Genomic DNA, 27,944 nt, shown 5'->3' on the forward strand with positions numbered 1-27,944 from the left:
GCTGCCTTGTCATCACTTCAGCAAAGGAGAAGTCATTTAACCAACGCAGGCTGTCCTCTCTGAGATGTCACCCTGTGTTTCCTGTGTCAGCAGCCACCCAGGAGCAGAGGCAGCCTCCAGTGCTGCAGCATCCTGTTCTCAACTGTTCTTAAAGCCTGGTGCTTTAACCCCTGCAAACCTGGCTCTCTGCCATTGAGGCCATGCACGGAGCAAACACCAGCACTTCCTCACCTCTAAGTGCTGGGTGATCACCTCCTCCACATCCATTTACCATAGGAAGAGGGGAGGGAAGAAAACACCCACCCCAAAGAGTGCTCTCCCCTTTCATGAAGTGACCTACAAAGAGCTCAGATTGAATTAACTGCAATATTATCCATGTCCTAGAAGGCAGCCCCATGTCCCGTGATCCTGAGCAGGTCACTTCCCCATCCCTGTGCCCATGGCTCCTCTCCCTGGGGAGGCAGGAGCAACCTTCTTCCCCACACGCAATGAGGACCAACTGCAAACTGCAGCATCGCCATTGAGAAATAAGGAGAACACATTTATTTTCTTTGTTGTTTTTATCAGGCCCTTTCATTGTATAAATAATTTATTTCAGTTCACAGCATTATGTCTGCATCTTTTAAAAAACAAAAGAAGGAAAGACCAGGAGGAACAGAGACTGATGGACAATGGCAGGGGTAGGACACGGGATACCCAACACTGATGGGAACACTGCAGAGGCACCTGGGGACATGAGAGCGGTACCTCGTGAGAGCTGCTCAGTTAAACCCAGTGAAGGTCATTCAAACCTATGTCAAGACCCACAACCTTGCAAAGAACCCAGCTCATTTCCACAGCCCAAGTGCTTTCCCTTCACCACTGCTGTGCTGAGGCACATCTTCCAGCCCACCGCCAGCGACGCACATCTTCATACAGGGGGAATGACCGGGCACAGGGCTGGGAAACGTCACGGGAATACCCCACGGAAGCCATTGGGAAAAGTCTGTATAATTATTGCAGAAAGCAGAGCCGGTGGGAACGGCACCACTGCAGCATCTCACCTTGGCTCAGCTGAACCCTCCAGCTCCCTGTGCTCTGCCATGTCTCCAAGGGGATGCTCTAACCAACACCGAGCTCCAGAGATACATGCCACCAGGCTTCCCAGGCCGGCATTTGCTAATCCAAGCCCTACAAGGAAGCAAACCCCTGCACGTGTGGCCTTTATAAACCTGATTGATTGCTCATGGGGAAAGCACAGCTTTACATTTCGCCTCTCCAAAACAAAAGATCAATGCATGTGGCTTCTGTGGCATCAAAGAGAAATGTGTGAAGTTCCTTTTTCCTCTCTCGACAAGTGCCAGCATTGGAGGTGAAGACAAAGCAAAGCAAAGCCAAGGTAGCGGGAACAGAGCCACCTGAACTGATGGGTCCAGCCCACTCAGCACACAAGCTGGGACTCCTGTACCCCAACCACCCCAAAAGCTGCTATTGGGAAGGTGCTGCACTCATTGCTGCAAAGGGGAGAATCAACTCCCTGAAACCTGAAGGGCATTTTCCTTTTGTCTGCTCGGTGCTTTCCCCTTGGCTGCTCCGGGAAAGGGGTTTTCAATCGGGAAAGCTGGTGTAAAATCACCAGGGAAGAACCCTGCTGCGCTGCATGGCTCTAAACTCGGGATATCAGGACCCTGAGGGCTGCCTGCTTCTGCGCTGGGGGCAGTGTGGAAAGCCAGGGAGGGCTGGGTCCTGGGCCAAAACCGCACACAGCAAATGGCTTTTGGGCCCCAGTCCCATACAGGTACCAAAATATTCACCTGCAGAAGGCCTTTTCCAAGGCCAGGTTGGACAGAGCCTTGGGTGACACGGGCTAGTGTGAGGTGTCCCTGCCCATGGCAGGGGGTTGGAACTGGATGATCTTAAGGTCTATTCCAACCCAAACCATTCTATGACAGAGGATGGCCTATCCCTGCCCCAGGCACCCAGCAGGCAGAGGCAGCAAGGGGCTTTCTGCTGTGAATCGGGTTTAAATCTTTATAGATATATAAAACTAACCCCCCCACCCCCCTGCCATGTTACCCACCCCCATTCCCATATCTCCTCACACTCTGCCATATTCCCGGCACTGCCGAGTCCCTTTCCAGCAGAGATTTTGCCAGCTCTGGCCACCCGAGCTGTCCATCCCACCCTGCCATGACTCCCCCCCAAACCCTGCCCTTAGCAAGCTGTGCCCTGACCTCTCTCACAGCAAGACCAGCACCACAGAGCTTGCTTTTGGCTTGGCTTGATGCCCTAACCCCTAGTTTTGATCACCCCAGCTGGAAGCAAATGAGCACCGTGGAGCTGAGCACAATGAGGACCCGCTCGGGGCTTTGCTTCAGAAGGTGACACGCTGAGTCTTTGAGATGGGGCACTCCTGGGAGACCCTCACGATGCTTCCAGCAGCATCATCCCAAATCCTTGCCTTTCTTGTCCGCTTTTCCCAAGCAAACAGCTTAAAGCTCAGCCCCGGTCAGCCAAGCACCCCTGGCACTGCAGCCTGAAGACTGCCTCACCTTGCTCTGCACCCTAAAACACCAGCCTGTGGGTGGGTGTGTGTCTCCTCACGCATCATCCCCCCCCCCCCCCCCCCCCGACATTTTGTGCTGGTCCAGCCCCCCCTTCGGCTTCCAACACCCCTTCCCACCGACAAATGGAGGGATGCAGTAGGATGCAGCAGCATCGGGGCGCAGCTTGAAGCCCCCTCACCGCTGACCTTGCCGAGCCCTGGCGCTGCTTTTACACACACACACCCCCAAATGTACACGTTAAAGATCCAGAAGCACGCTGGGCTCCTCTCAAATGCACTTCAACAGGGTCCTGCCCTGTTCACATACACACACACCCACCCCGGCACACAAAAGCTCGGTGATCCCGAAGGATGGAGGGGGTCTGGCCCCAAAAGCATGTTTCCGTCCGGATCCGGCTCCTGGGAGCACGGTGGTTCTCGGAAAGGGGCGGTGGGAAAGGGGAGAGATCCCGGCTCATCGCCCGCAGCCGGGATCTGGGCTTGGCTGGCAGGAGCGGCTTTGTTATCACCACTATTGTCTGTGCATTGGGAAAGGAGGGAAGAAAAATAAGCAGGAAAACAAAAAAATAGGAAAACCAAAAATAAGAACTATTAAACCCAAAAGAATCGCTTTGGTTCTCTCGCCCCCTCGGTTCCTTTGTCTGCTCCCCCAATCCCTCCCCGCGTCTGCGGGGCTTCTACCGCTTCTTCTTCTGCTTGAGGGACTTCCTCCGCTTCAGGATCATCTCGTAGAGCTTGTCCATGCCCTCCGTGAGCCCCTCGCCGATGATGGCGCAGGCGGGCTGGATGTGGTAGGTGGTGGAAGGGGTGAGCTCATGGAGCGCCAGCTGCTTCTCGATCTCGGCCACCGGCAGGGACTTGGGCAGGTCCTGCTTGTTGGCGATGACCAGCAGCGGGGTGCCCTGGTTCTCGGCGAACTTGGTCACCTTGTGCAGCTCCGTTTTGGCCTCCTCCAGCCGATCCACGTCCACTGAGTCCACCACGTAGATGATGCCATCGGTGCAGCGGCTGTAGGACTTCCAGAGCGGGCGCAGCTTCTCCTGACCCCCCACATCCCAAAAGTGGCAGCTGATGCCTTTGGCCGTCCCGTTGCTCAGCCGGATCTTCTCCGTGTTGAAGCCGATGGTGGGCACGGTGTTGACGAACTCGTTGAACTTTAACCGGTAGAGCACCGTGGTCTTCCCCGCCGAGTCCAGGCCCAGCATCACGATGTGCAGGGACTGGAAGGCGGAGATGTTGGACGAGATGTTCCCCATGGCCCCGGCTCACGCCGCGCCCTCACAGCCCCGCGCCCATCCCCGCGCCGCCGGCCCGCAGGGGCACGGCTCGGGGTGAGCAGGGACGGGCAGGGAGCGGGCAGGGAGCGGGCAGCGCAGCTCCACGCGGCGGCAGCGGCAGGGGACTGACGGCACCGCCCGGGAGGAGGGACCGCGCCGCCGCCTTCCGCCGCTGCCTGCCCCCGCCCTGCTCCTGCCCGCACCGCCCCTACTCCTGCCCGCACCGCTCCTGCCCCCACCGCCGCTGCTCCTGCCCGCACCGCCCGGGGTCAGCCCCGGCGTGAGGTGAGGGGGGTTTCACCCTCCTGCGGTTAAAGGTCGGTTTCCATCCTCACCGGGCATGGAAATCCCAGCCTGGTTTGAGTTGGAAGGGACCTTAAGGCTCATTCAGTTCCATGGGCAGGGACACCTTCCACTGGAGCAGCTGCTCCAAGCCCCTGTGTCCAACCTGGCCTTGAACACTGCCAGGGATGGGGCAGCCACAGCTTCTCTGGGCACCCTGTGCCTCAGCACCCTCACAGGGAACAGCTTTTACCCTAAAAATAGCACCAAGCCAAGGCGTTATTCACTGCACGTGAGACACCTTCTGCTGTTCCATGTGTAATCCCAGACTAAGGAAGCCAGGGAGGTTCAAAGTGGTTTAGGCACAGCTCACAGGCTCCGGCACAGCTCAGAGAGCCAGCTGCTCCTTCCTGGCCAACATGGGGACAGGGAAGCCACCCCTGCTGCATGCTCTGGCGTGCCCCACTCTTTGCTGCTGCATTTATCCCTAGCATTGCTCCTGAGATAGCAGCAGGGTTGTTCCTACGATACTACACATCCCTCTGTTACAGCATATGTAGAATAAATACCAACTCTATCTGACAGCTTAACTAGAAAGCCGCAGAGAAAGAAGTGCTCTGCAGAAGACAGATACTGCTTTTTACTTATGATGCTTTCACTATGCAACGTGCAGTGAGGATTGTCAGGCTGGAGTGGGATTATTTCTCATCTCCCTATTCCATCCCGCGGATTCGTGCTGCAGCTCTGCAGGGCGATAAGAGTACCTGCTAACGCATCCCATCACTGCAAACGCCTGCAGCTCGCTGTGATGGGCTCAGATGGGAGTTTAGATGGGAATCACCATGCGGTGAGAGTGGGAAAGGTGCAGGGACCTTTCACACTGTTCAGGGTTTGCTCTGGATCAGGCAAAGGTAGTGAGCTTCCAAGAGCATGTGCAGGAAGCTCGGAGGCATCACCTCGCTCCAGGAGCCAGAGCATTAAAGGAATGCCAGAAATAGAAGAACAGGGTCACATCTGTGAGCAGCGTCACCAGCAGATCCCACCTCTCCTGCCTGCACTGCTCCAGCAAAAGCTTTCCTTATCGCTGCTGTGAAGGATAATCCCAAGGCAAACGCAAGCCAGGCTGAGGAATTCCTCCTCTCCCCTGCATCACTTCTAACCCTCTCCTTCCCTCTTCCTTCACCCCCACTGCTTTGAGCCTCGAGTCCAAAGGCTTCCTTTTCTAAGCAGGACACCAACATTTCTTTCCCCTCAAACAGCCAAAGCCCAAAGGAATGACTTCCCTCCTGTGCACCCCTCCTTTTTTCACCCCAGCACTGGCTGTGAGTTAGGAATAAAGGTGAGGTTGGATAGAGAGGCTGATCAAACCGGAGGGATGCTCTGAAAAACAGCCTTATATTAGATGCTCCCAAGGGGATGGAGATAAACCAGGAGCATTGCGGTGGTGATTTATGCTGCACTAATGCCAGCTCTCCCTAAATAAGCTGTTAAGACCTCCGCTGAATATTAAGCACAGCAATAACAGCGTTAATCGCAGCGGAGTCTGCCAAGTCCATCCAGTGGCAAATTCAGGGAGAGGAAACCCGCTTTTCCATAAGAACCCACCTTCTCCTCGGGTTTCTCACCCGCTTTCCACCTCTCCAAGGTCAAGCAGCCAAGGTTAAAGCGGGCATTAGCATCTAAATGTGCACGTCCCTGACAAAGGACCACTCGCCGGTCCCCAACACTTCGCTCCAGCAGCAAGAAGACCGTCGCTGCCATAGTAACTGTTTTCAGACATGGCAATTACTTCTTCCCACCCCCCCTTCCTATCCCATCTCCCTTCCCCCAGCTCATCCCATGCTTCCAAGTATCTTTGGGTTATTTTGGGGGGATGGAACACAAAGCGCCGCAGCCCGCACACATCCCAGACACCAGAGGGATGCTTCCCATGCTTCCAGGGCCCTCTCATGGATTATCTCTAATAGTGGCTTCTACTCTGCAGCCAGTTACCCCCCTATCACCCAGGCCGAACCAAGCCTTGGAGCAGCAGCTTTTGCTGGCAAATCTGTTGACTCAGAGCAGGGGAAATGGGTTTGTAGAGAGCATCCCAGATCCTGGAGCATGGAGGATCCTTTCCCCCCTCCCCTGCCCCTTCCTTCGTACTAGCATCACTTGGTTTAGTCTGCTCCCTTTTGTTTCTGCTTCGATAGCAGAGACACCAGCCCAAACAAAGCTACCAGGCAGGGCTGTAATTAGGGCTGCCCCCGTTCCTGGGGATCGCTGGGGATCCTGTGACTAGTGCCTGGATGTGGGAACACCTCTGGTAGTCAGCATCCTTTTCTGGTGCCACTCTCCTTCCTGCCTTCATCCACTCTCTTCCCAAGGATCTTCCAGCCCACTCACTGCATAATGAAGCTGGGTAATGCAGGATCATTAAGTGCTGAATAGCCTGTGAGTCCCATAGGAGCCTTTTGGATGTTAACTCTGAGGGGGAAAAAGCTTCGTGGGTTTAATGGGACTCTTTTTATCCTGTGGGCTGCAAGGAGCAGGGTGATACAGCTTGGGTATCCCCAGTGAGAGGGTTAAAGAGGGAGAGCCAAGGGGCTCAGGGGAATAACAGATACAGATGCTGAATGTTTCACACCAGGATTATCCCTCTCAGAGCTCCATTCACACCTCTGCTGTCTCTTGCAGGCTGCTTCACTTGTGTGCTTTTCTGTGCTCTGCCTCATCCCCATGCTCTTCGGGTGTCCATGTCCCTTGGAGCTGCCCCCTCCTGCCCATTGAGCATGAAGGCTCTTGGGACAAGGAGCAAGGAGGTTTTGTGGCTCAGAGACATCTCCAGGGGCTCCAGGATGGAGAGAGGATGGATGTGCAGAGACCTTACTGCAGCCTTTCAATACCTAAAGGGGCTATAAGAAACCTGGAGAGGGGCTTTGGGCAAGGGATGAGCTTTAAGGTCCCTTCCAACACAAACCAGGCTGGGATTCTGTTATATAATTCCATGAATGATGTGTGGAGGGAGGGATGGAGAAGGGATGGATAAAAGCAGCAGTATAGCAGAGAAATTACTAAATCCAGAGAGCTCCTAATGCAGGAGTGAGAAATAATCCATTCCTCTGCAGCACAGCAGCTCAGCTCCCTTTCATGACCTCAGATGCCTCCTCAGGCCAAGCAGAGTCCTTCAAGGACCCGCTTAAAGCCAGGAAACACTATACCAGCCACAAACTGCTCCAAAGGAGTTCCATGCAAACAGCCTTACCAAGGTAGCCCAAAGGTTTCCTGGTGGGATCTTCATCGAACCCCATTCTTTTGGTGCTGTTCCTGCACTGCAGCCCTAACCCTGCCTGTCACTTCCCTCCTCCTCCGGTGCATGAAACTCAGCAAGAGGAACAGAACATCAGCCTGACTTGAGCAGGCAGAGACAAAAGAAGCACAAGAGCTCTGTGCCTTTGTCCCTGTCATTCACTGAGGTGACAGACGTCATCTTTCCCCCGGTTACTGCTGTGCCCCACTGCTGCAGCTCAGGGCATCAGGAGGGGACACGGGGCTGTCTCACACCACATCCAGCATCTCTTCCTTAACGTGTCCACTCCATTTTGGATGTCCTAACTGACAGCTTGGATGCTTGGAATAAAACCCCATGTGCTGAGAGGGAGGGAAGGAGAATGTCCTCCTTTGACTGTTTTACAGGTTGAGGTTTCAGCAGCCTTAGGAGGGGGAACTCCACTGGTGCTTCTTTGCTGAGCATCTCCTGTCCCCCAGGGCTGTGGCTGCTGGGCAAAGCAGAGCTCATCAGCTCCTCACCTGTGTGCTGGGCTGTACCCCAGAGCATGAGCAGCACCACAGGGAGGGGATCCTGCCCCTCTGCTGTGCTCTGGTGAGACCCCCCCTGCAGCCCTGATCCAGCTCTGGGGCAGCAGCACAAGAGGGACATGGAGCTGCTGGAGTGAGGCCAGAGGAGGCCATGGAGATACTGCGAGGGCTGGAGCAGCTCTGCTCTGGAGCCAGGCTGAGAGAGCTGGGCTGGGGCAGCCTGGACAAGAGAAGGCTCCTGAAGGGAAACCTGAGAGCAGCTCCCAGTGGATGGGGCTTGGAGCACCCTGCTCTAGTGGAAGGTGTCCCTGCCCGTGGCAGGGGTTGGAACTGGAGGAGCTTTAAGGACCCTTCCAACACAAACCACTCTGATTCTATGATGCCACTATTCCATAGTTCTAGCCCTTCTTGCAGGAGGGGAGGAAAGCCCTGGGGAAGCCCCATGCAGGCCCAGAAGAACAGAGATGTTATTTGTAAACAGATATTCCCCTCTGCTTTGTCTAGGACACATCCAGGGGTGAGTGAGACACCTCCAGGGCTGAGAGCAAGGGGGGATCAACCCTTTCCTTCCACCTGGATGATCCAGATACCAGACCCCCAACACCCTTTGCACAATCAGTGCCTGGAGGGGAATAACCCCTGACTGCCCCGGCTTGCAGGTGGGTAAATAACTACACTGAACGGCTGCTTTTGTGCTCACAAGCATCCTGGGGCCAGAAGGGAGGAGACTGAAACCCGGCTGGTTTCATTGCCCCAGGACACTGCATTGGCTTTGGGTACAAACACAGCTCCCTTTGGTCCACCCCAGGAGAAACTGGGGGGTAGAGAGGGAGAAGTACCTGCACCCACTTGGTTTCCCATGTTGTGGTATGCATTGAACACTCCTGTGACCAGGGGTGAAGATCCGGCCTCGAAGGGCTCTGTTGGAGCTCTGTAACCCCATATGGTGGCAGCCTGGAAGCTCAAAGGCTAAAGCACCTCCACATCAACGGAAGGATGCTGAAGTGGGGAGGGTTAAGCACACATGTGTGATGTAGAGCGTGGTTCAGGTTTGTCTGCAGGCATATGGTTATACATCCCTCCCTCATTCCTGTCCTGGATAATGCTGGGCCTCAGCCCCTTCCCACCAGGCAGAATCCCTGCCCAAGGCTGCAGTGGCAGTAATTCTTGGAGCCTAATGAGCTGCAAGCACAGCAGAGAGAGAATAGGGCTGGTGGAGATTTAGGGCTCATGAATCACCCAATGCTCTCCAGCAGCACAGCAGCAGCTCAAGGAACCTCCTGCACTGATTTGCAGCATGCATCTCTGCTGAGCCCCCCAGAATGTCACTGCATGTGATTTCCTTCCTTCTTCACTTCCCCAGTTCCCTTCCCTCTCCTCTTAAAGGAGCTGCTCCATTGCCAGAGGGGAAAACTCCTGCTCTGCACTTGTTTACAGCTCCTTTGGTCATCAGGAGCCCTGTAGGAAGTCAGCTCTCAGCTCCTAACCCACATCTGCCCAATGCACACCAGCCTTCCCCTCCAGGCAGCCCCAAACTGCCTTTGCACATACCCAGCCTGGAAGGCTGAGGGGAGCCCAGGGCTGGGCACAGGGACACTGTCCCCAAGGCTCTATGGGCAGCACAGGGGACAGGACCCCCTAGTTTCAAGGCAATCATCCCCGTTCCCTGCTAGCTTCCCATGAGAGGCAGAGGTGGAACTGCAGCACTGATCCTTGCCTCCTTCATGGCAAGAAGTGCCTGTAGGGACTGGGGAGTTACCACTCTGCTCTGCATCTTCCAGGCACAGGGATGAAGGGGCACTGATGTGGTTTCACACTGTGCTGAGCATTACCTGCCTGCCAGTCCCAGAGGCAGTGATGCAGTGAAGCTGTAATACATAGGATCATGGAATCCCAGTCTGGTTTGGGTTGGATGGGACCTTAAAGCTCCTCCAGTTCCAACCCCTGCCATGGGCAGGGACACCTCACACTGTCTCCCTTGCATGAATCTCCATTGGGATGCTCTCCAGCTGCTAGGCAGGCAGCAGTGGTGGGCACTGATGTGACAACCACAGTGCTGGCATCTCACTATGTCTCCTCCATATGCAGTGCTGCAAAGGAGCCCTATTTGATTCCCTGGGACACCAAAGCATCCCCTTGTACTGCTGGGGGACCAGGGCCAAAAGGGCCTCCCAGCGATGCTGGTGAATAGGGACAGATGCTGTTGGCCTCTGTATTGCTTTGCAGAAACCGAAGCAGCACACATCTGATTTAAGCAGACAGCAAGACCGGCAAAGCCTGTTTTCTAGGGCCACCTGGTGATGGCGCAGAGACAAGCCTTGCGTTTGGATATCAGGGGAAGTCTTCCTACCTTCCCTTCCCCTCTTCCCTCCCCTTCTTGTGGCCACAGCTGGGGTGTAAATGAGCCAAGGTGTGAGCAGTGAGGAGCACAGCAGGGACCACATTGACAACACCCAAAGCATCTGATTAAGCCTTGTGAGCTCCTCCTTTCCCCACAGCAGCCATGGCCACTGCTCACCCAGGCCAGGCTGTGGATGCCCTGGGGCATTTGCATGTTCTGGCTGTCTCAAAGCTGTCCCATGCCCATTGGTACCCACCCTGATGCTGACGGGATGGTTTATGCCATAGGTGCTTAGCACTGCTCTTTGCAGTGCCCTGGGGAAGCCAGGGACTTCCCAACTCCTTGCACTGCTCCTGCTTATTCTTCTGCAGTTAGGCAGCCCAGGGGAGGGAGGCACTGAACTTACTGCACCCAGCATGGTCCCCAGCAGTGCTAGAGTGGGTGCAGTGCCCATCCCTGCTGCCAGTGCAGCAGGAGGCAGTTACTTGGAGCTGACTGCCTCAGAGATCAACCTAATCCAAGCTTTCAAGAAGGGGAACTGATGAACCACCCAACTGCATCCTCATAAAGTGGACCTTTTCATTCCAAGCACATGCTGGTCCTCAGACATCATAGAATCATATCAGAGACTGGTTTTGGTTGAAGGAACCTTAAAGCTCATCCAGCTCCAACCCCTGCCACAGGCAGGGACACCTTCTACTGGAGCAGCTTGCTCCAAGCCCCTGTGTCCAACCTGGCCTTGAACACTGCCAGGGATGGGGCAGCCACAGCTTCTCTGGGCACCCTGTGCCAGCGCCTCAGCACCCTCACAGGGAACAGCTTCTTCCATTGCGTTTGTTATCTGCGCATTCATAGACCGAGATTTGGAAAGGCCGAGGCCAAAACAAGCCCCTAACACAGCTACCATAAGGGTTTGTGGCTGCTGCGTCTCATCCCCCTGGAGCTCCTGCTCTTACGCCTTTGTGTCGCTAGAGGGCAGCACAGGACAACGGGACGCAGCCTTACGCTGTTGTGTCGCTAGAGGGCAGCATTGGATGGCGGAACAAAGCCGGCTCCCGCAGTGCTCCGGCTGTCCCGTCCAAGGCTCTTCCCACGGTGCTCGCTCGGACGTGCTCGGCCCGTCCAGCCCCAAAGGCCCTCAACGCCGTGAATTACCCTGGCCCAGGCTGCGGTTATAGGGGTCAATCCTGGATCACAGAACCCCAGCCTGCTTTGGGTGGAAGGGACCTTAAAGCTCATCCAGCTCCAACCCCTGCCATGGGCAGCCACAGCTTCAGTTTATCAGTGACCTGGACGAAGGGCTGGAGTGCACCCTTATCACTTCTGATGATGGTGGGAAGCTGAGTGATGCACCTGAAGCTGTGCTGCATTGAACAGGACCTCCATAGGCCGGAGAACTGGGCAGAGAGAAGCCTAGTGAGGTTCAACAAGGGCAAGTGCAAGATCCTGCCTCTGGGGAGGAAGAGCCCCAAGTAACAGCACAGGCTGGGGCTGACCTTCAGCTGGGAAGGGGGTATTGGTAGATGATAAACTGGCCATGAGCCACCAGTGTGCCCTTGAACCAAGAGGGACAGAAGTATCATGGGATGCATCAGGAGGAGGGTGACAGCCGTCAAGGGAGGTGATGCTCCCCCTCTACTGACCCTGGTGAGGCCACACCTGGGGCACCGTGTCCAGTGCTGGGCTCCCCAGTACAAGAAAGACAAAGAGCTGCTGGAGAGGGTCCGGTGGAGGCCACAGGGATGCTCAGGGGTCTGGAGCATCTCTTTCTATGAGGAGAGATTGCAGGAGTTGGGCCTGGCTTATGAATCATGGAGGAAAGGTTTTGGTGACCTGGAGGGATGCTGCGGTACCCAAAGGGGCCAGCTCTGCTTCTCCAGGCTCCCCCCTCAGCTGCAGAGCAGAGGGCTCCGCAGGGATGCACACAAGGGACAGCTCTTTTCTAATGGATCTTTCACGGGTGACAAACCCCATTTCACGCATCCTGCCCTGCCCTGCTCCATCTGACAGCCAGAGAAGTCCCTGCCTGGGTGGCCACAGCCCCCAGAGGCAGGATGTGTCCATCACCCTGATGTGCCTCTCCTGGGAGGTGACTTCCCAACCAGGTTGCCATGGCACACTGTGTGCTTTTAGTGTCTGTAACCACCTACCTGGGGACATGTGCTGTGTGGAGAGTGGCTCTGCACACACTTGTGCCTCTCATTGAGGGAAAGGGCTGATGACAGTGATGACAGCTCCATCACAGCCATCAAATTGGCTTAGGGCTTCAGCTAGTCCCACAATGTGCCTACCAGGAGCAATCAGTATTGGTGGCCTCCCATAACTACCCTGCAACTATCCCTAGAAGATACCCCTTGTAATGTGCAACAGGTCAGGTTTGGCTAGGGCATGACTGGTGGTGGCTCTGAAGATACCTCCAACAGGATCCTTGTGCCACCGATGGCACCAGAGCCCCAAGGGTGCCAGGCTCCACTCTGCCCTGGGCTCAGTGCACAAGAGATGGCACCAGGGGCAAGGCCAGCAATGATGGGCACCAAGAGGTCTGGCAGCTGCCCTCCTATGGCTCAAAGAGAGGTGGTTTTGGTGCCCAAGCCAGGCATGCAGAGGAGGAGGTGGGAGATGGGAGACAGCTCAGTTGTGGCTCTGACGCTGCAGAGCCCATGGAAGTAGACCAGCAGGAAGATCAGGAGCAGCCAATGGAGGTGGATCCACCAAAAGGTGAGGAAGAGCCAATGGAAATCGATTTGCCAGAGATCAGGAAGAACCCATAGAAGCAGATCCACCCAAACACCAAGAAGAACCCATGGTGGTTGGTCCCTCCAAGACCAAGGAGAACCCACAGCAGTGGATCTACCTACCCACCAGGAAGTACCATTGGAGGTGGATCCACCAACAACCAAAAAGAGCCCATAGAGGTAGACACCACTGACATGATGCTGATGGTTGGGAACCCATGGAGGAGGATCCACCCAAAGACCAGGAGGAATCCATGGAGGTGGACAACACTGCTTATGTGACTAACAGTGGACAGCTTATGGAAGTGGACTCCACCACTCATGGGAAGCCCATGGATGTAGACACCACTGCTTCTGTGGCTGATGGTGGGGAATTCATGGAGGTCAACACTTCTGCACATGTGGCTGATGTTGTGGAGCCCATGGAGGTGCATCCACCCAACAACCAAGACCTGCCCATGGAGGTGGATCCACCAAATGAACAAGAAGAGCCCATGGAGGTGGACTCATTGCTCATGTTAAGGATGGCAGGAAGCCCATGGAGGTCAACATGTGGCTGATGGTGTGGAGCCCATGGGGGTGCCTCAGGCCACCAGGATCTTGCAGGCTCAGGAGGGAGATGTCTCCAGAAAGCCATAGGGGATGAGAAGACATTTGAATGGTTCCTTTTCTTGCCCCCAGAAGAAAGGAGCCTGTGTAACCCCCTCCTCTTGGGTGGCTCACTCTGGCAAGCCCAGGGGAGGTGCAGATCCAATCCAAAGCACTCAATGAGTTCCTTAAGCATGTGAGAAAGGAGCCCAGGCCTCTCCTGAGTCAAATCCCATAGGAAGCTGACCAGTTGCACTGGTGTGTGTGTGCAGCTCTGCACCAGTGAGGCTGAAGAAAGCAGGGGCTGCTTCCAAGCATTTGTCTTCCCATCAGCAAAGGGGGATGATTTACAATCATAGAATCATGGAATGGGTTTGGCTGGAAGGGAGCTGAAGTTCACCTAGTTCCAGATGTGTAAGTGAATCATTGGTTCCTATGCTCCAGTTTTGTCATTGCTCCTGAGGACAGACCTTGGCCATAGCAGTGTAATCACACACATGTAATTCCTCATGGATTCACGATAATCTTTGCTTCTTCCTATATTCAGCAGGTGGATGTTGGCCTGGAGCCCCCATATATGCATACACAGAGATGTACGTAGGCCATTCACATGTGGCAGCTGGATTTCACAGGTGAATGCTGCTTTCCATCACTTTCTCTCCCTGCTCTCCCCCATAGCCTGCTCCAGTGGAAAGTGTCCCTGCCCATGGGCAGAGCTGGGTGAGCTTTAAGGTCCCTTCCAACCCAAACCATTCCATGAGTCAATGATGCTATGAATTCAGCCCCAGCACTGGCACTGCTTCATCTCCCACCATAGGGCTTGCTCCTTGGTGTCCCACCAGATTACTTCCACTGTAGCACCTTTACTCTGGGGCTTTTCAAAGCAGGGTGTGAAGAGGCACCTGCAGCTCCATTCTGCTTACCAGAAACTGGTGGGAAGGCTGCCCATGGCCTGCAGCAGTCAGCAATGGAGGTTGTATTGCTGGAGGTCTCTGCAAAGAGCTGGCCTAGAGGGTGGTTTCCAGCCTGCTAGGGTGAAGCAGAGCTGCTGTATTTACTGTGTGATGCCTGGCTTCTAGGCAGGCAGGCTTTAATGCATGCTAATGAACAAAACAAGTGTTTTCCCCTCCAAGTATCATGTGTTTCCCCAGGCTTTCCTGCAGCTCAGCCAGGGGGATACCATCAAAGTGGTACCATGTAATGAACCTGTGACAGTGTCCAGCAGGATTTAGTTGATGCTATGTATAAAACCCCCCACTGCTATTGACTGAATGAGTATATTCCTCTGGTTTTATTAAGTGAAAACCTACTGTAAGCCATTTCTGGGGAAGAATGGGAGAGCTGGAATGCTAAAGCAGTGATTCAATCCATGCTAGGAGGTTTAGTTAAGGGAACAAAAGAACCCAAACCCAAAACCTGAGGTTTCAGATACATCTGGAAAAAGGAATTAAAACCCCCATTCTGTGACCACAGCATTTCACCACACAATGCCTTTATGGCAGGACAACAAACCTCTGCTAGGTTAGGGTTGTGCTGTTGGTGGAGGTAAGTGTGTGCAGCACAGTTTCCTGGTATCAGCACAGGGCTCTATGGCCTTGTTCTGCAGGTCATGATTGGGCTCTTACATATACACTGAGCTCCAAACAGGGAGGGTTTGCTCCTTGGCACTGCATCCTGAGAGCCCACCAGCAGTTATCCTTGCTGCTGCTCCGGAGGAGATGGGATAAATAAGAGTGCAGTTATGGCTGCTGATACAAAGCAATAAATGCTGCTGTTTGAAGACAGTAAACATCCAGCAATGCCACATCTCTTCCTAGATGTGATCATGCTGCTGAAGCAGCCTGATTTCAAGAGGAAACTGTGACAGTTCCCTTTGTAACAGCCACAATAACTGAAAAGCCTCAAATGATGCAGCCCATCTCCTGCACAGCCAAAGCATCCGAGAGCGGAGAGGGAGGCTTTAATTACACAGCAGTTTCCATGACAACCTCCTACATCAAACGGACAGCACAAGGGCTCTCCACTCGTCTTCCTGGTCTCTCCTTTTGCCTCTAGAACAAGCAGGCCAGGATAAGAGCCCAGCTGCATCTCAGCATGGTTTGCACAGAGCAGGCAGCCTGATGCCTCCTCCCCACAGCCCCTGCAAAGGGCCCAAGGAGCCTGCTTCTTATTCCCATTGCACTTGCTGACCACCAGCCTTGATGACAAACCTGCCCAGGTGCTGTTGGTGCAGTCAGGAGGGGCACTTTGGTCTCCTGGATCTCACCTTCATAGATGCCACCATTGTGATGACAACCCCCTGATACTTGACTTTATCCCATGCTGGAAGCTGAACCTCACCCTTCAATGGAGCCATTGCCATGAGGGTCTGAACCCTCTGGCCAGGAGAGGACCTTGGTCCTGCTAAAGCACTGGTGAGAAGCCAAAGTGCAGGGCTGATAAAGCCAGGCTAGGATAGCTGGGTGCATGTGTTTGAGCCCTGCTCTCACCCAGTTCATCTCTACAGGCAAGGTCAAAAGGGTGCTCATTTGCTTCATGACTTTGGGTGGGAGCACCAGAATACACTGATAATTCAGTCTTCCTTCATTCTGGCATGGGAAAAGCAGGCAGCAGGCAGCCTTCAGCGATGTCATCCAAAGAAATCACTGGTCCTAAGATGACATTAAGAAGGGAGGAGGAGGAAGACGTCAAGGTGGTGTCCAACTAAAGGCATTGTTCTCTCTGCTCCAGGGCCATGCGAATGGCAAAACACTAATATTTGCTTTTCCATTTCCCCTTCAGCCCCATTGTTTAAGGGCTTGGTCGGAGACAACTTTCCAGCTCACCTCTGTTTACCCTGAGCACTGACAGTGCTCGGCCCTTTGCTGAGCCTTTCCCTTCCTTCCATTGGCTCGGTGGGAAGGAAAGGCTTGCTAATCCTTCCCACCATGAGCAGACTCCTTGTCCCCCCTGACAGCGGCTCGGGAACAGCTGGGTTTGTTGTATTGGGGAGCTGTGTGTTTGTTTCCTTTTGAAGGGCTCAGCACTACTTAAAAGGCAGGTCTGGCCCCCAGCACGCCTGCCAAGTCAAATGGTTGGCTTGCTGCGAATCCCAGCTTAAGTGGGAACGGATCCAACAACGGAGCAGGTCAAAAATCCCCCTTGGCTCAGATGCCTGTTCCTTGGCTCAAGATCCCTGACAGCAAAGCCGTTTTTAGTAGTGGCTGTGTGAACCTTTAGTGCTCTCTTCAGAGAGCACGGCTTGTTCTGCTTGCGCTGCAATGAGCTGATTCCCACCCAAAACGCCTTTTACTCCCACCTAAAATATCCTTTATTAAAGATATAAAACCCAAAAACAGACTTGAGGGACGTTTCCAATGCATGAAGGATGTCAGCAAGGTTTTGATTGCTTTTAAACCCTTCCAACCCTGGGCTTTGCAGATGGTGCTTGGCAAGGGTGCGGGATCTTCATGAGCAGCCCCTTCCCTGTGCTTTCTGCCTCTTAAATCCCAGCAAGCTGGTGGCTTTTACAGCCTTAGGCAGTCCCTTTACTCGACTTTTCCTCCTAGTTTGTAAGAGCAATGGCATGGCCAAAATATAGCTGACAAGACCTGCATCTTGCTCACCCCCTCCATGTACCTCTGCTGCTCCATGCTCCAAAACCCAAGGCTTTCCCCTACAAGGGAGGCATGGAAAGCAGGCAGGGCACTGTAGCGGTGCTGAGTGTTCTGCAGGAGGCTGGAATTCCAAGCCTAGGCAATGGGATCTGCCCTACTCCCAGTACAGACCTGGTTGCTTGGGGCCAGTGCAGCATTGTACTGGTTGGATAGGACCAATTCTTGTGGCTCAGCCTGCCAGGAAGCATGCAGTGATACAAACACCACGTCAGTGCTGCGGATTGATGGCTGGATAAACAGGGGGCATGGAGCTCAGGCCTGGTCTTGGGAGAGGTTGGGGTGAGGTACACACAGTGCTCTGCATCCTCTCCTCAGCTTTGCCCACCTCTGCAGGTCTAGAGCATCTTCAAGGGCATGGATTGTCCTCTTGGCACCACTGGCACTAAGAGAGCATCGCCTTTTGTCCCAGTGCAAGGAATGTCCCAGTGCAGCCAGTGTGTCCCAGTATCTCCCATTAGACTGAAGGAGGGCTCTAAGGTCTTCATGCAGCTTCTCCTCTCCAGGCTGAACAGCCCCAGTGCCTCCATACAGGAGGTGCTCCAGCCCCTGAGTATCCTCATGGCTTCCTCTGGCTTTAAACCTCCTCAGATAAGGTGCTCAGTAACCTGATGAAGGACTCTGGCAACCGGTTTCTTTCCAATGTGCCTCCTATGCAGGGGTTACTGGTCACCAGTGTCACCAGCAGTCAGTGCCAGCTGCTCCCTCAGTGCCAGAGCAAGCCACCCTGTGTGTGAGCTGCCTGCCTGAAGGTGCCTGCTTGGATTCATGGTGCAACGAGGCAGGTGAGGATGTTTTGCTGTGCGTGACATGGGTACAAACACCCCGTGCTCACCTCCACTGACCTCCTGCAGCAGGAAGGATGGTGACTGGCAGCCTGGACTGCAACCATGCTGGGCTGGAACAGAAGTGAAGGAGAATCAAAGGCAGCTGTCCCGAAGCCAACAGGGGACTCAGAGCGAGTGTCTCAGCCCTGATTCACTGCAGGCATCTCGTGATACCTGTTATGCTTTGTTAAACCTGGATCCTTGAGCAGAGTGGGAATCGCAGCTTTCTGAGCCTCACACAAGGAGGAAGAAAAGCAGAAAACCCTCAGACTTGGAACAGAAAGCAAATAAAACTGTAACAGTTTGGCTGTGTGATAAACACAATGAGCTTTAAGCTCCTCACATAATCCCAGCTGTCTGAGGGTGCTGACAGCTCAGAGCTTGCCATGCTGCGTGCAGGAACCAGCCTTTTGGCTCTCTGAGGATACTGATGATGTCCTGGTCAATATTGACTGGGTTTAATCTCCAGTGCTAATCAGAGCTGAGATTATGGAGTTTATTCAAATCAACCCTGCACTGGCTGCTTGCTTCCTGCACTTGCTGGGTTCTTCCCTGCTGTCCGGCTGCCAGGGAAGCTGGAGCTCATGGAGGTTAGATTTGCTGGAGCACTGCTATTCACTGGAGCAGTGTGAAAGGACTTGGCCTTCAGGGGCTGATGTTACCCCAAAATGAGATGTCCCCCACACCTTGCCATGAGCTAACAATGGGAATCTTGGGTTGTGAATGGTTCTGTGGGGTTTGTTCTTCTTTGAAGCTGTGTTTGTGAGAAGAAGGCACCTTTATTGTGAAGAGAGGGCAGCACATGTGAGCTGTCCTGGCACCATTTCAGCCCCTCTTCAAGGTCATGCATGGCTCCAGAAGCTTCTTCTGCAGGCCCTGGAAGGGCTCCTTTGGCCCCACTCCTGCGGAGCTGGCCTGTGGCTGTCACCATCCATGCATGGTGCAAAGGAGAAGGAAAGACATCACAGACCAGTGCTCCTGAGGCTGCATTGCACACCCTCTGCAATGGCTTTTCAGGGCAGGGTTTGCATCCCTGAGCTGGTAAGAAGCAACATTAAAGGGTCTGTGCTCTTCTCCACTAAACCTGCTTGGCAGTGATGCAGGTGCCCTATGATGCTTTTACCAGGGCTTGACTTGGTAACGCAGCCCTAACAGGAGGCAGGCTGTGTCTATGAGGAATCCAGCTAAAGGAAAAGGCTCATGGGTTCTTACTCTTTACTTTCCAAGCTGGAAATGAAGCCCAATCCCTGTGTTGTGCAGTAGAGGGGCCTCCAGTTTATGGAGTGGGTTGGCCAGCAAGGAGCTACAAAGTGTAAGGATAGGCACTGATTTCAGTGCAAGCAGAGCTCTGCAGATGCTCCCTGAAGCCTCTCCCTGTTCCCAGGGCTCTTTCTGCCCTTTGCACAGCCGAAGGCTGCATGCCCTGAGCTGGGAATGCCAAGGACAGAGCAGGACGGAATAAATGAGGTACTTGGGAATCAAAGCATTCCTCAGCACTGCAGCTCTGGCAGTGCTGCCCATGTCCTCTCAGGGGCTTTCTCATCTCTTTGCTTTGTAATACCCGCAAAGGTTGCAGCTTGTCCGGGCACATCCTTCAGTGCTGCTGCATTGAGGCTCTGAGCAGAGGTGAGAAGTCCTCTGTTCATCCTCAAGGGAAGAGAAGCATCATGGTTTGCTGTTCAACGTGACTTTCCACTCCTAAGCCCATAAGCAATAAGGGCAGTGCCACCAAATCAGCTCATTTCTGCTTACTGCTGCTGGAGAGGGAAAACATCACCAGCATTGCCCTGAATTAGGAATACCAAGGAAAAAAGCTATAGTTTGGTCTCCTTCATGGGATACAGCCCTCATTGCTGCTGTCATCTCTCCCCACAGCATCAGACTGCCTTGGAGCAAACACTCGCCCATCTCACGTCTGTCAGCCAGCATTGACCTTGCAGGGAAGCAGGCTGGGTTCTGGGCTGTCAGCAGACAGGGTGAGAAGGGAAGTGTGTCGGGAATGAAGGCGGTGTGAAAAGCAGTGAGCAGATGGAGGGTGAAGTGGTGTCACAAGCCCCGTGGGCGCTGCTGTGTTAGTGATGCTAATAAGCAGTGAGGAATGGGGAATGAGTTCTGGTTGGGGTCAGATGGGGACAATGGAAGGCAGTGCTGTCCCCACTCTTCCCCTCAATCATAGAATCCCACACTGGTTTGTGTTGGAAAGGCCCTTAAGATCATCCAGCTCCAACTCCCTGCCATGGGACAGGTTGGATGGGAGATGGTAACTGACAGCTTGAACTGATGGAGGCAGCAGTCTGGAGGCCTTTCCCTTCACAGCATGGCTTAGATGCCTACGACAGTGTAATTGAGTTCTGGGAAGTGGGTTCCTTCCCAGCACCAGGTTGTGTTTTGGATCAGGGAACTCTTTCTCAGACCTGGGATAACAGCCCAGAGAAGCTGTGGCTGCCCCATCCCTGGCAGTGCTCAAGGCCAGGTTGGACACAGGGGCTTGGAGCACCCTGCTCCAGTGGAAGGGGTCCCTGCCCATAGGGCACAGCCAGTCTGAGATCTGCTGCACTGGTGGCACTGGGGAGGACTGGCACTGCTGTCATCCTTTCCTCACAGAGCTTCCACGCCAAACTGGGTGCACAGTTCTTTTGACACTCACCCTAACGGGTGCTGAGGGCCAGGAGCTCAGGTGGCAGCAATGAGTTTAATGAGTTCCCACTACTTTAATTGCCAGCCACAGTCCCTGCCATGTATTTCCATGGCTGCTCCTCTGTTCAGTGTGCTGCAGAGGACATGCAAGGAGAGCCAGGCTCAAACGGTGAGTGGTGCTGTCCTCATTCCCCTTGTCCAGCCCTCTTTCTTATCTCCACAGCAGAGGATAGACTTCCCTAATGAGCCCACACAGGCCTCATGGTGCCTGATCTGATAGTGATCGCTCAGCATCCCTATGGCTCTGCTGCTCTATGCTGAAGTCAGCTTTCTGCTCCTGCTGCCAGGCTGGGAGAGTGCTGGTGTTTGTTCACCCCTTAATCTCTGCTGCAGCCTGAGGAGCTCCTGAGATGCACAGGTAAGGCCGTGTGGGTCTTGGGTCCATGCCAGTGGTAGGGTATGGGGCTGGTAGTAAGGAAACGGAGCCCTGCCTATCTCAAGTGGGTCTGCAGGGGTTAAATGTGGCATCCAAGTGGCTCTTGGCACATCTGGGCTTATACTGGGTGAGACACAGACAGCAAAAAGAGGGAGCAAAGGTCTCTGAGAGCAGGTTGGGGATGCTGGCACAGGGCTGTGAGATATGATCACAGCTGAAGTATTTAGGGGGTCAGACTGAGAGGGAACAGGGCTGGATGCAGCAGTCTGTGGCTCCATGCCCTGCACCCAGTCCCATACACTTCCTTACTGGCCTTTCTGAAAAACAGGGTTTGGAGGCTCAGAGACCTGCCTTGGATGTAGAAGATCCTGGTGGCACCAGCAGAGATGCCATCTAACCAGCACTGCTTCTCTCTGCCTCCCATCAGCCCTCAGCTTGCACTGAGCATCTTTCCTCTCTCCTTACAAGAGGCATCTTCCTCCAATGCAGTGGGAGCAATTCAGACCCTAGATAAGGCAGGTACCTGCAGAGTTGAAAGGGGAGGGTTGGGAATACCATGCTATGGGGGCTGCATGAATGCTGTGGGACAAGAAGTGGCTGATATGTGCTGTATCCGCTCACACATACCTGCACTGGCACACAGAGGGATGAGGCTGCTGCTCTGTGAGTGTAAGGCAGGCACATTTTAGCCTGTAAACTAGCAATCACCTCCAGCACATTGCCAGCAGTGATGTTCCTCACCCCAACTCCAGGCACAGCTTGGTCTGTATCCACCGTCATTCCCCTCTATGGCCTGTGCTGCCCCTGAGTATGGTGAGGCACTCAGCCAGCACTTAGCCTGGGTTTCCTATGGGATATGTGGATCAGGGAGCGTGTCCAGGCCTCCTGCTGTCCAAGCTTGTAGATTACCCATGGATATTAATGTGACTCCTCGTGGCATCTCCCATTTCCTGTATGTGGGAGCACCTGTTTCCATCCCAGTTTCTGGCAGGCATTGCTTTATCCTGCCTTGCTGCACAGGATTCAGTGCCACACAGGTCCTAATGTGCAGCATGGGAAGCTGCAAACCCCAGTCCTTTGCTATAGGAAAAGCTGCTCTAGACAAGACTAATTGGAGAAGGTTTCTTGAACTTGGATCATGACAACAGTGCATTGGCTTTTACACTGCTTCTGCCATCAGCAGGTCACAAAGCACTTAGCAAAGGAGATCAGTGTGTTTCCCATTGATTAATGCAGGAGAGTGACTGCTCCAAGAGCCAAGGGAGAAGTAAGACATGATCATGCATCTGCTGTGTCCCTGCACTCATTTCACAGCATGGTGAGCACTTATCCTTCCCCCTTTCAGCTTTGCACCTCCCTTGGGTCTGTGTCTGTGCAATGTCCACTGCCTCCTCTAGCGCACAAAGGCCGGACACCTGCATGTTGTCTATAACATAAACCTAATAAATAGAAATAAATCTAACTAAAATACATCCTTTTTAGGGGTATTTTTGCCTGGGGAATGACTCTTTGAGGGTTCAATAGTTTAAGCTGATGTGTATTAATTCCCTTAGAGAGGAGGAGCTGATGATAATCGTGCATTGCCAGGTGATGTTTGAAACAGGATCTGTGCTGTCACTGTAACTGAAGCCTTAGCTGGCTGAATAGCTCTTGCAATACAAATATTTGCCTGTGGATAGATGCCTTATTATTAATTTAAAGCCTGACATAAATCCTGAGCTCAGAAACGCAGATTTAAGCTGCACGGACAAAAATAGACGTGGCCCCTTGCATGGGGAACCATTCTGATTGCGCTTCCATAATTGGATCCTGCTGCAATGGATACCTTAAATTTAGTTACAAAAGGCTAACAAGGAAAAAATGCCAGCCATTTATCACAGCCCTGGTGCTATATTTAAAGCTGTCAGCATTTCTAGGGTATGAAGTGATCATAAATCCCAGTGATTTGTAACTGGCCATAGGAATCTGCCTTCCTGCTGACATTTAACATCTGAGTTCTCCACGCTTGAAGCCCTTGATTCAGCAATGTAATTAAGCCTTCACCTCCTTTTCAGTTTAGGAATAGCCCTGCTGCTGTTGCAGCCTTAAATATAGGCATAGACTTGAACGCACTGTTCAATTGAGATCCAAGTGCTTCATTTATGTCCTTCAGCAGTCAACACGTTGCTGTTGGTTTGGAGCCAGAGGTACCCGAAATGCTGCTCTCACATTGCATTTACCTGGCCCTGGTTTGAGGCTGAGCTTGAGGCAGATCTTTAGCTAGCAGATGAGAAGTGCAGTAGGTAAAACAGCCCTTCAGGAGCTTTTCCTATGGGTGGCTTGTGCAGGATCCCTTAGGAAAAGAAGACAATAATCCATTAATTGTAAATCCCCTGAGCCCACTGGCATCATCAGCACTGGCATCAAAACAAGCTATAGAAACCCTTGGAATTGGGCAGGCATGGAATGACTTTCCTAAGGAGGTTCTTCCAGGTCTCCACTAGTTCATGCCCTGAAGCTAGGGAGTTTACCTGATTGCAGCAACTCATTTAGAGCTTCATCTTGCAACCTCTAGTAACGTGGCTCTCACCAGTCTGGCTAAGGACATTTCCATGGGCAAAAGCAGTAGAATACACCTGAATTTAAGTTCAAATGCACCTGCTCTTAAAATCCCAAATCTGCCTTGATTCCCACAAGTGTTCCCTTTACTTGGGTCCCACCAAAGCCAGGTTTGTGCACCACAGCCCCTCTGAGCCGCTGCAACCAGGAGCCGATGCAGCATCTCCATCCCTGCTTATCAGAGACAGGCACAAAGCTCTGGTGTCTCCTGAGAGGTTCCATTGTTTGTTAGTAAGTGATATCTTTCCCTTTGCTGGCTGTGCCCTCAGGTGAAGGGGATATTTTAGCTGCTCAAGAGCCGTACAATGGAAAGGCATTTGCTTGAGTTATGATACAGATAATCCTGCAGGAGCCTGGTGTTTGGAAAGCTGGCCAAGAAATAAGGCAAGGAGCAATTTCTCTGACTGTGGCTCTGCTTTCCTTTGTGTTTTCATTTCCTACCTTCATTCCTTCATCCCCTAAAGCAATGTCAAGCCTTTGGAATGTACTCAGGAGCAGAGTAAAGAACAATACCCCCCAAAAATGCAATAAGAAAAGGAATTGCTTCTAAACCTCCTTTGCTGAGCATGTGAATCCTTCAGGAAACTCATACATGCCACAGCTCAGCAAATCCCTTCGGAATGTGAGCTGTCCTAGGAGTAAAGAGCGAGCAGGAAGCCTGCTAAGATATGTACTGGGGAAGTGGGGCCTCAAACAAACAGATGATGCTCCCATGGGGGTCCTACACCACCCTGCATGACCCATTCTTCAAAGGCTGCCTTTCTCAGCCCTTGCCATGCTGTTTGCAGTGCATGGGCCCCAGGCTGGATCTCCACTCTCTTGGTGGGCTTGACCAAAAGCTCTTTGTTTGCATTCTTCAATGGAAGACCATGAACTCTTCATAGGACAGCCCATGGAAGCTGAGCTTCTCCCTGGAGGTCCAGCCATGCTGCAGCCTGTGCCTAAACAGATGCTGGTATCTCAGTGTTACTGCATTGCACAAGGAGGTGCAGAAGGCTGGGTTGTCCATAGGAGCTGGAGATCTGCTTGATCTCAGAGGGGCTGCAAAGACTCCCCTGGTGTTGAGGGAATGGCTGTACCTGCTCTAGCACCTTAGGGACCACCGCATCACCCAGAAACTATGCACCCTGGTGCTCATATGCATCCTGCACTGGGACTGCAGCCAGATCAAGTGCTTTATTCCAGGAACGGCAGCTCCAGCATCCAGAGCCTGAGGGAGGTATGTGAAGGGTGGATAACAAAAAGCCCAGGACAGAGAAAACGCAGTCATCTTAAATGACTTCCATCTGCCTCCTCATCACTGGAGGGATGGGGTTGGTGAAACCTCCAGGGTAGCAGAGGCTCATTGGAATGCTGGGTACCAGCAAGCCATGAAGGACAACACGGGGCAAATGCCATCATCCCTCTCCCTGGCCCTACTGCTGACGGTGCTTTGGGTGCCTGCCCAGGGTGCTCTCAGTCACTTGCAGTGTTTCACTGGCTTTGTGTGCAGTAACATTTACACCTCCCAGCAGAGGTTGTCAGGAAGGGCTCTGTGCCTGCATTCACGCCAAGGCAGAAACCCTCCTGCAGGGATGACTAAGCAGCAGGAAAGAGCGAGGTCAGAAATAGCCCAGGCTCAGCCCTGCTCTCACTGAAGCTGGGGAGAGCATCACCTTGCCCATGCTCTTATCCACGTCTCCATGCTGCCACTAGGAATCTCAGAGAGGGTTTGGAAGAGTGCTTTGCATCCAGATAAACAGGGAGGAACTGGAGCTCACAGGGTTTATGGATGAGAGGAGACAGATGATGCACTCTCTCCACATAACTCTTGTACATCCCATTCCCTCTTCAAGACTCATTTGATGCTGTGCTGGCTTCCCACCCAGTGCTCACTACTGGAGCAAGCACACTGTTCCCAGTATTACTTGGGCAGTGATTGCTGGGGGGTCTTGGAGGGACCCAGAGATCCAATAGGCACTGCATGATCTTCCACTTGCATGTGTTGGCAGCCCACCTTTGCGAGGCTTGAAGAGGCTTTGAGGCATTTACTTTTCCTTAGGAATGCATTTCCAAGGGAAAGGTTTCAGCAATTCCATTTCCCAAAAGCATGGCTGGGTCTGAGGGGAGGAAAATCCTTGCCAATGGCAAGGCTTAAGGCTTGCCAATGTGGGAGTTCGCTTCTATCCTTGCAGGGGGTAACTCCAAAGGGACAGGAAGGATCAAGAGGCACATCAGTGGGTAGGTAAGCAGTGAAAATCATGGGCAGAGGGGGTGGTCTGCTCCCTGATGGACAATTCCCCAATGCTCCATGTGTCTTTGCTGCTGGCTTCTAGGAGCAGTGAGGAGCAGGGGAGCCAGGCACAGTTTAATTCCTCCCCTGCAGAAGCAGGTAGGTCTTGGTTTGCACTTGGAAGCTTTCTTCTCAATGGAGAGCTGGGGTCTGAGCTGAACCTGAAAGTGTCTGTGAGGTTTTTGTTTGTGTAGCAACCAGCACAAGTATTAATGGAGAGGAAACGGAGCCAACCCAGCAGCTTGCCAGTGCCCTGGAGCGAGAAATGTTCTCGTTCTTCAGCCCAAACCTAAAACCCAGCAGCAGGAAAATGAATGATAGCATTTAACAGGAACTACAGCCTTGTTTTGCTGCTCTCCTTACAGGCCTGAAGGCCCCACAGACCACATCTCCCATGCTGTGTCCTGACTGTGCCATTCTACTGAAGTCAGTAAGGTCACCATGCTGCTGTTGTTTGCTCTACAAGTAGGTGCAATATTGCCTCCCAGGAAAGGTGCCTGATGTCTGGAGGAGAGCAGAGCTGTGGCATGCTGCAGTGGGAGCTATGGAACGACCCTTCTCAGGCTTTGGAGCCCTGATGCAGGGGACACGGAGGTGGATGTGCTTGCAGCATCCTTGTGGTACCTACCCCTAGGTCCTGCTTCCACCATCCAGGGCCATGCCAGGACAGAAACCAGCATCAGAGGCTCATGTCTGGGGTAAGCATGACAAAGAAGGACAGAAAGGCATCCACGCTGCCCTTCACTTGGAGCTGATGGTCTCATGGCATCCTGCACATCGCTATTCAAGGGGCTGTTGCATCTGCCCCAAGTGTGCTGTTGAGATTTAGAGCTCTTAGGTAGAAGCTCTCCCCTGTGAGGGTGCTGAGGCGCTGGCACAGGGTGCCCAGAGAAGCTGTGGCTGCCCCATCCCTGGCAGTGTTCAAGGCCAGGTTGGACACAGGGGCTTGGAGCACCCTGCTCTAGAATTGGGTAAGCTTTAAGGTCCCATCAGCCCAAACCAGTCTGGGATTCCATGATTCTATGACAGACACTCCACAGTGAAATAATTTACTTTGACATCTTTCTTGCCTAAGAACCACCAAAGCAAAAGCTTCTCTTCCTCTTCACTCCTGACTTGCTGGCTCCTTTGGAAACCTCAGGCTGGCAGCATGACTTACACAAGGTTCCAGCACAAATGGAGGCACAGATTGCTTTTGATGTTTCGGTCAAGTTTATGTGTCTAATCATTGTTCCTTGGCCAGAGTAAAGAAGACTCAGTCAAGCAGACATCCCAACAGCAGGGTTAATAGTGCTGAAACACCAAGTGTGTTGTGAATGGCAAACATGAATAAAGTCATGATGCGGAGATCATGAGTAGCACGCACAGATTTGAACAGGGAAGGTTTAGTGGCTGCAGTATCCAGTCACGGCACTGAAAGCAGCCTTGGACATGTGCACACAGGCATGAAACCCTGCCATGAGTTAGCCCTGGGCTCAGCCCAAGCAGGAGACCATGCTCAGCATGGATAGCCATTGCTTTTGGTCAGCAAGGCCAGCATGCTGACTTCCCACATGCCACAGGGTGCTCATGCCTTGTGCTGCGGGTACACTGCAGGTAAGTGCTATGGTCTGATTTTATCCCACAAACCACCCATCTCCTGCAGAATCACACTGCAGCAGCCTGCAGTGAGCAGAGGAGGAGCAAGCCAAGTGGCTGGGACCTGAGGAGTTATGAAACCTTCTCCTAAAAGGACCTTGCCACCATAAAAATAGCCCTCAGGATCTTCCATCCAAGTGAGTTTGCTTGGTGCTGCTTGGGCTATCTCCATGTGGCTCTGTGGAGCCATAGAGACTTCAGAGCTGAGCTTTGAAGTTGTCCACCCTCCTCCCATGTGCCTGCTCTCCCTTTGACCTTCCATCCACATCAATAGTTCCTCGGACAATGGCTGGGTCCCCGTTCCCATTGAAGGCAGT

General features: G+C 53.2%; 1 protein-coding gene across 1 annotated transcript; it reads right to left on the minus strand.

Moving 5' to 3' along the window:
• Positions 1-2,633: 2,633 nt before the first annotated feature.
• Positions 2,634-3,928, minus strand: ARL4C (ARF like GTPase 4C). The gene has a single exon (XM_005140006.4). It carries the CDS (start codon positions 3,799-3,801, stop codon positions 3,223-3,225), a length of 579 nt encoding a protein of 192 aa, XP_005140063.3. The 5' UTR covers positions 3,802-3,928; the 3' UTR covers positions 2,634-3,222.
• Between the last annotated feature and the right edge of the window lie 24,016 nt (positions 3,929-27,944).

The sequence above is a fragment of the Melopsittacus undulatus genome, chromosome 8 (assembly GCF_012275295.1).
Source record: "Melopsittacus undulatus isolate bMelUnd1 chromosome 8, bMelUnd1.mat.Z, whole genome shotgun sequence".
In the NCBI taxonomy this organism is placed as follows: domain Eukaryota; kingdom Metazoa; phylum Chordata; class Aves; order Psittaciformes; family Psittaculidae; genus Melopsittacus; species Melopsittacus undulatus.